General features: G+C 34.8%; 1 protein-coding gene across 3 annotated transcripts; it reads left to right on the top strand.

The window, feature by feature from the left end:
* Positions 1-1,396: 1,396 nt before the first annotated feature.
* Positions 1,397-6,285, top strand: LOC132641884 (F-box/FBD/LRR-repeat protein At1g13570-like). Of its 3 annotated transcripts, none has more exons than XM_060358980.1 (6): positions 1,448-1,550; positions 1,799-1,898; positions 3,368-3,548; positions 4,540-5,394; positions 5,489-5,653; positions 5,744-6,285. In XM_060358980.1, exons 4-6 carry the CDS (start codon positions 4,567-4,569, stop codon positions 6,026-6,028), a joined length of 1,278 nt encoding a protein of 425 aa, XP_060214963.1. In that variant the 5' UTR covers positions 1,448-1,550; positions 1,799-1,898; positions 3,368-3,548; positions 4,540-4,566; the 3' UTR covers positions 6,029-6,285. The 3 variants fall into 3 exon arrangements, with proteins under 3 accessions (XP_060214962.1, XP_060214963.1, XP_060214964.1); XM_060358981.1 differs by having other exon boundaries at positions 1,454-1,550; positions 1,778-1,898; XM_060358979.1 differs by lacking the exon at positions 1,799-1,898 and having other exon boundaries at positions 1,397-1,550.
* Positions 6,286-7,042: the final 757 nt, after the last annotated feature.

Raw genomic sequence — 7,042 nt, 5'->3', positions numbered from 1 at the left:
ATGCACTTGATCCCGGAACCTTTAGACACTTGCTTAACACTTGTTCAAAGTATTCCTTAACCTTGTAGGGATTCCATGACCTCTCCGAGCTTACGCTAGTTTACTTACGACGCAATGACACGAAAGTTTTTGAGGTGTAACATATTTGAACAAAGTACTTGTTTGAACTCTTAAAATTAAAAAATTCTATGCAATGTAATCTATAGTGTTTATTTTAAAAACAATTAATAGTAAGGGAAAAATAAGAAGAAATTAATCAATTCTATTTTGATTTTATAAATGACAAGTATTTTGCGACGAATATTCTTAATAACTTTAACCATTACTACCACTATCCCGTTTTAACTGTCATTTAGCTGAAAAAATTGTCATTTTAAAAATTCAAGAATCGAGACTAAAGTTGACAATTATTTCCAACTATACTCTTTAACACTATAGAAGCATGCACAATATCTAATAGGCAAAAATCAGTCTGCTCATATTTATTACTCCATTTGTTTCAAGTTGTTTGTGTTACTCTCCTTTTTAGTATATTTCTAAAAGAATGTCTCTTTCCTAATTTGACAACTCTTTAATTCCAACATCTTACATGATATGTTTAAGAGTACAAGATTAAAGACATTTGATACATTATACATATTTTTAGTTTAAGACAAGAAGATTCAAAAATCTTTTTTATTTTCTTATATTTCATGCACAGTCAAAGTAAAACAAATAAATTAAAACAAAGAGAGTATTTTTTTCCTTAATAAGCATGAAAAGAACTAAAACGACACTTAAAATGAGACAAAAGGAGCACTATGGGATGGAGGGACTATTTCATTACAAGCTTTCTATGTAAAGGCTATTATTATTTCTGACAAATTTGGACAAGTAGAACACGTCTGTTTCTGCTGCAAATTAAAACCACTTTTCACATCAGCTAGCTTGCTACCTGAAATAAATTGTAGTACCTTTTATCCTTGAAATGAGCTGGTCTTTAATTTCTATCTTTAAAATAGTTTCGTCTTTAATTTTTGCCCTTTAATAACTGAACTTATGTCTAGTGGGATATAACTTCTTTAGAAACTAAAGACATGTCACGATATAATTTATGGGATATTACGATGCGAAAATATAAACACTTGCAAAACTTTTTCTTTTATACTAAACAACAACAACATACCCAGTATAATCCACTAGGTGGGGTCTAGGGAGGGTAGAGTGTACGTAGACTTTACCCTTACCTTGAAAGTTAGAGAGATTGTTTCCGATAAACCCACGGCTCAAGAAAAGATGAGAAAGCAGCATTAGTAAAAGTCAACAGTAATAAAAGGCAGTAGCAACAGCCAAATATGAATTTTTTGTGTTATGAAGGGCATAAATGAAAGAGGAGCACACAAAACAGGGACAAAAGTGCAAATGACACAAATTAATTTGACAGTATATATATATATTAGTGCTTATTCTACTCTTGCAAATCTTTGAAGTGCTGTCATTTTTACTAAACATTCTGAGAACAACAAAACTCAGCCCTTCAGAGGGTTTTTGATTGCTGTCCTCTGTATCTGGTAACTTTTTTTCATCAACTTCAACCCTTCGATTTTCTTGCAGATTCTTTTCTTTTTTCATGTGTTCTGCTTCACTAGTGAATTTTTCTCTGTTTTTATGTGGTTTTATTACGAGCTAAAGAGAAACACTTGATTTTGTTGTTTTGATTTTCCATTTTTTTAGAATTATAAATCTTAATTAATCCTCTAGGTTATTGAAGTGTTTATGTATATGTTGTTGCTAGCAGCCTTTTCTTTTTCTTCTTCAGTTGTAGCATGTTGAGGTTTCTATGTGAATAAACAGCTCTAGCCGCTGATACCAAATCTCGAAACTGAAACCTAGCCATTGATTGTCCTCATTTGTATCTGGTAAGTTTTTTCAAACTTTATCACTTTTGTGTTGATACAACCTTAGGAGAACCACACCCCAAAAGCTAGTTATTGAGTTGGGAGAGCCCGAAGCTATATAATCCCTACATCAGCTCCCCGTTTAACCAATGGGGGACTCAGGTCTCATTTCTTGCAATAATATCATAACAAATACCACTTTGGAGTGTGGTTCTCCTAAGGTTGTATCAATGGTATTAGAGCCACCCACATCCCGTCGTGCCTTGAATGGCGACGCCGGTATTGCAGTGTTGGCGCGGGGCTAGAAATGGTCTAGCACACAGCCGTCGAGGACGACTGGTGCGGGGCGTGGTGGTTTGTAATGATATCATTGCAAGGAATGGGACTTGAGTCCCACATCGGTTAAATGGGGAGTTGATGCGAGGCTTATATAGCCTTGGGCTCTCTCAACTCGATGCATGTTTGTCCCGCGCGAAGCGCGGGCATGTTAACCTCGTTGGATTTACATATTAATCTTTTCCTATTACGGAATAAATTAGAAATGGAAAGCAAATTGTATAAGAATTTGTCATTGACCATGCCAAATTCTTTTGTGGTGTTAACACTTTACTGACAACAATAATTAATATTAGCATCAACTCATACACAACAATAAATGACATTCGTTCATGAAAAGAAACTCATAATAATTCAAAAAGATAATTGGAGAACCAAAAGACTATACGAAAGCTAAGTATTCACAGATTCTAAGTAAATTCCATATACATGCAAAGAAATTGTGGATAACCTAATTCCGTATATAGAAATTTTTTTTTTAGTCAACAATTAAAATTCATGGGAGGAAGATCTCCATGATCATATGTTGAAAACTTTACTTCTAATAATCAAATGGTCGCAATTGTTATAAAAAATAACTAAAATGTTAGAATTGATGGATAAGCTGAAAGACAAATGCACTCCCCTATTCCAAGAATGAAACATCTAAAATGGAGCACCAATTAATTCCGGTATGGTATGTATTTTTACTGAATGCGACAACCATGACTAAATCTATCTTCGTCCGAAATATTATACTATCAAACAAATATTGTTCACAGCAAATGATTCAGAAAATGAAATCACAGCGGCACCACCCTCTTTTTTTGAGTAGCGGGACTCATCAGTGAATTTCCCCCTTTATCAAATACACCTCTAGTCACCCCGTCACAGGGTGAAAAGCATGGCACAGTGAGATAATTGATATAAGAACTGTTATTTCTATCTAAATAACATGTCATTGCACCAGTTACTAATAGACTCTACTCAGTCTAGTATAGTAGTATGAAGCTTACTCTGTTATAAAATAAACAATATTTATAACGTTGAGTAAAAAGAAGCCCATAAATCGTAGGCATTACAAAATACTACTTCTACTTCCTAGATTCTATGTATGGGTATACATTTTCTTGATCAATCTGTCCATATCACCAAATCTTTGCAAATCTTTGCAGGGCTGCCGTTTTTAATTAACTTTCTGAGAACAACAACCAACACAGGAGCAAAGGTGCAGAAGAGGGTTTTTGTAGCTTCCAACTGAGAGATGCCAAAACTTAAAACCAAATCCTGCCGTTGATTGCCATCATTTGTAATTGTATCCGCATCGCATTGTTTGAACTGAAATCTGGCTGTCTGGTAAGTTTTTTCAACTTCTTCCCTTCGATTTTCCTGCAAATTCTATTCATTTTTCATGTGTTCTGCTTCACTTGTTATTTACCGTTCATTGTGGATTTTTCTCTGTTTTATGTGGTTTTCAAGAGAGTAGTTATTTTGAGCGGTATTACGAGCTAAAGAGAAAAACTTGTTTTTGTTGTTTTTCCATTTTTTTAATAATAAATCTTAAATAAACCCCTAGGTTATTGAAGTCGTTATGTATGTGTTGTTGCTAGCAGCCTTTCTTTTTCTTCTTTCGGTTGTAGCATGTTGAGGTTTCCATGTGAATAACAGCTCTAATGATTGATACCAAATCTCGAAACTGAAACCTATTCATTGATTGTCCTCGATTGTATCTGGTAAGGTTTTTCAACTCATCACTTTCGCGCAGATTCTTTTAAGCTACTATGCATATTTAGCTTTTCAAATTTTAGCTGTAAAACTATTACTAGTTTGGATGCCCAATCTTGACATAGCTGTGGAAACAGCCACTGAGCTGACCTTGTTTTTGAAATATGCCTAAAATTGGGTACTCTTACTGTTTCAATTTGTTTGTCTTACTTACCTTTTTAGTCCCTTTAAAAAGGAATGTCTCTTTCCTTTTTTGGCAACATATTAATTTCAACTTTCCATACGTTATGTTTAAGACCACAGAATTAAATGACATTTTGGTGCATTCTACATATCTTTAGTTTAAGACCACGAGATTCAAAAGTCTTATTTACTTTCTTAAACTCCGTGCCAAGTCAAAAGTCAAAACCAGACAAACAAATTGAAACGGAGGGAGTATTATTTTTCTCCTAATCTTGTTGCTATAAATGTGAGTTTCTATTGATGTAATGTGTTATTGCTAGCAGTGATCTTTTTTTTTTTCCTTTTCAGTTGTTGCATGTTGAGGTTTCTATGTGAATAACAGTTCTATCCTGTTAGGATTTTTTTTCCTTATCTTCATATTCTTAGTTACTTTCTGCAGATTTCAATTGGATAGTATTGTTTCAAGATGTCTCCTAGTGGCCAAAAACGTGCTTGTCAAAGCGTTCCTGTGGATATACTTAGTATCCTTCCTGATAAAGCAATCGATAACATTCTAATGCGTTTGCCTTTACGAGAAGCTGTAAGGACTAGCATCTTAGCCAAGACTTGGAGATATATATGGTGCAGGCTTCCACAGTTGGAACTTGATGAATCTCTTTGGAACCTGTCACAAAGTTCTGACCCTACTCCTCGATTTAAAGACATTGTCTATCACTTTTTGACCCTTCACGAAGGACCAGTTACTAAGTTTACCTTCTCCATTCCTAATCTTAAGAGCTATCCTAAGCTTGACAACTTGATATATTTTCTCTCTAGAAATGACATTCAACATCTTGTTCTTGAACTTCCTCCGGTCCCGGGTGACAGATACAAGTTGCCTTCTTCAATTTTCACATGTTTGCAGTTGAGGAATTTGACTCTTGAGAGTTGCTTAATACCGCTTCCTCCATCAGCCTTCAAAGGATTTGATAAGTTAATCAGCCTGGAATTATCTTACGTCAAAATTCCTTCTAAGTTTCTCAAAAGTTTAATTTCTAGTTGCCCGCTGCTTGACAAGTTGGTGCTTCGAATAGCAGAAAGTTCATATGTTATTGAAATTAATGCTCCCATGCTGAAATCCTTTCATTTCTTTGGCGATATAAGATGTATCTGTTTGAAAACTATTCCTCGTTTGTCTAAACTTTCACTTTGGTGTTGTGAATATCTTGAGAGGTCGGGAAAGTTTGATATTGCCAAGTTTTTTGAGCCTATTTCTGGTCTTGACGATCTCCACTTGGATAACCATTGTGTCGAGGTAAATGTGCTTCATCACTTTATTTTTCATGCATTTTCAATGATTGCACATTTTTTTGGTTTGAGTCATCCTGATTTTGGTATCATCTTCCTAGTTTTTAGCAAGAGCTGGTGGAGCTGTATCAAAAAGGCTTCCCTTTGATCTTAATTGTGTCAAGCATCTTTACCTACATTGTTCATATCTGGGTAAATTGGACATCATCTCATGTGCTTTTTGCTTGATTAGAAGCTTCCCGTGTTTGCAATATATGGAAATTCAGGTTTTTGACTTTCCTTTGTCTTTCTTATTTTCATACTACTTTTTATCCTCAATAAGTTTACAGAGATGGGTCTTTGTTAATCTTCCTTAGGTGGTTGATTACAATGATAATAATATTCCAGCACTAGAATGTCTTGAAGTGGAAGCTTTTTCAGATGTCATATTTGATCACCTTAGGGAGGTTAAGCTAAGAAATACTGTGGGCTCAAAGCGTGAGATGCAGCTTATCAAGCTTCTGTTAGCCAAGTCTCCTGTGCTGGTGAAGATGGTAATTGAGGCCTCTTGGTTTGTTAAAACATCTGCAACAATCAAAATACTGAAAGAGCTAACAAAATTTCAGCGTGCATCACCTAAAGCTGAAGTTGTCTATCGATAAGCATCGGATGGTGTCTTCAACTTTGTAATTATAATGCTAAGTGTTTAGAAATGTGTGCTTGAAATGAGACTTGCTACAATGAATTGATGTTGTTGTTGTTTATTTCAAACTTCAAATATTTTCATGACTTTCAGGTAAAGCCATGTAATTTCTGAATAGCACTGCCGTGATTTTATTTTTTTTCCTTCCAGTTATTCACCAAGGTAATTTGATAAAGTATATTTATCTAATAGAGTTTATTCTGTTTTCTATGCCCACATGTGACGTTCCAGTTAATTGACTTCAAAATATTTATTACATTTATGGTCTTTAAAGTCATTTTACATTTTTATGTATTCTTTTTTGCATTCCTTGATATCATATGACAGTAACTTGTCTGACTATTTGTTGGACGAGTTAATACTGGCGACGCCAATTTTAATTTCTTTCATTTTGATCTAATAATGGATTTAGAGTAGATTGAGTTTAATAATATTTTGATTTGACTACTGCTGTCTCCAGAGCAATTAGATCAAATTGAAAGAGATTAAAATTGGGGTAAGTTGTATTAACATGTCTAACGAATAGTCAGACAAAAGATTGAGGTTGATAATCTTTTCGATCTGGCATCGAGCCGAGCTTGGTCGAACTTGCTGCAGTTCTGAGAGGTGACTTGAGTTGGAGCAAAGCTCAATTATGTTGCTAGCAAAACCCGAGCCAGTTCCATTTGAGATTTGCTACAGTATGAGCCCTGCTCTATGACTGAGCTCGAGGCGAATCAAGTCGAGTCATAGTCTGTCTTTTTCAACGTTTTGTTTCAGTGCATATGTTACACCTTTTAAAACTTCTTCGTGGCTGAGTAATTTGGAACTTGGAATGCCTGCAAGTATTCGTTTTCATTGTCAATTTGGCAAATAATCAATTCCATAAAAATGACTTCATCATGTGATGCGTCTAAGAGAAATAGTCGTGTGCCATTCTAAACAGGCGGATTTGCAATGTCTTGCCACCAATATATTCCATTGTTCTTTTTAC

The sequence above is a fragment of the Lycium barbarum genome, chromosome 5 (genome assembly GCF_019175385.1).
Source record: "Lycium barbarum isolate Lr01 chromosome 5, ASM1917538v2, whole genome shotgun sequence".
In the NCBI taxonomy this organism is placed as follows: domain Eukaryota; kingdom Viridiplantae; phylum Streptophyta; class Magnoliopsida; order Solanales; family Solanaceae; genus Lycium; species Lycium barbarum.
This window is presented reverse-complemented; position numbering and strand designations above follow the sequence as displayed.

Excerpts from the sequence above, each read along its gene's own strand:
- LOC132641884 (XM_060358979.1), top strand. The coding sequence starts at position 4,567 with ATGTCTCCTAGTGGCCAAAAACGTGCTTGTCAAAGCGTTCCTGTGGAT. Across the intron at positions 5,395-5,488 it reads TGGATAACCATTGTGTCGAG|TTTTTAGCAAGAGCTGGTGG; the intron begins GTAAATGTGCTT and ends TCATCTTCCTAG. Across the intron at positions 5,654-5,743 it reads TGCAATATATGGAAATTCAG|GTGGTTGATTACAATGATAA; the intron begins GTTTTTGACTTT and ends AATCTTCCTTAG.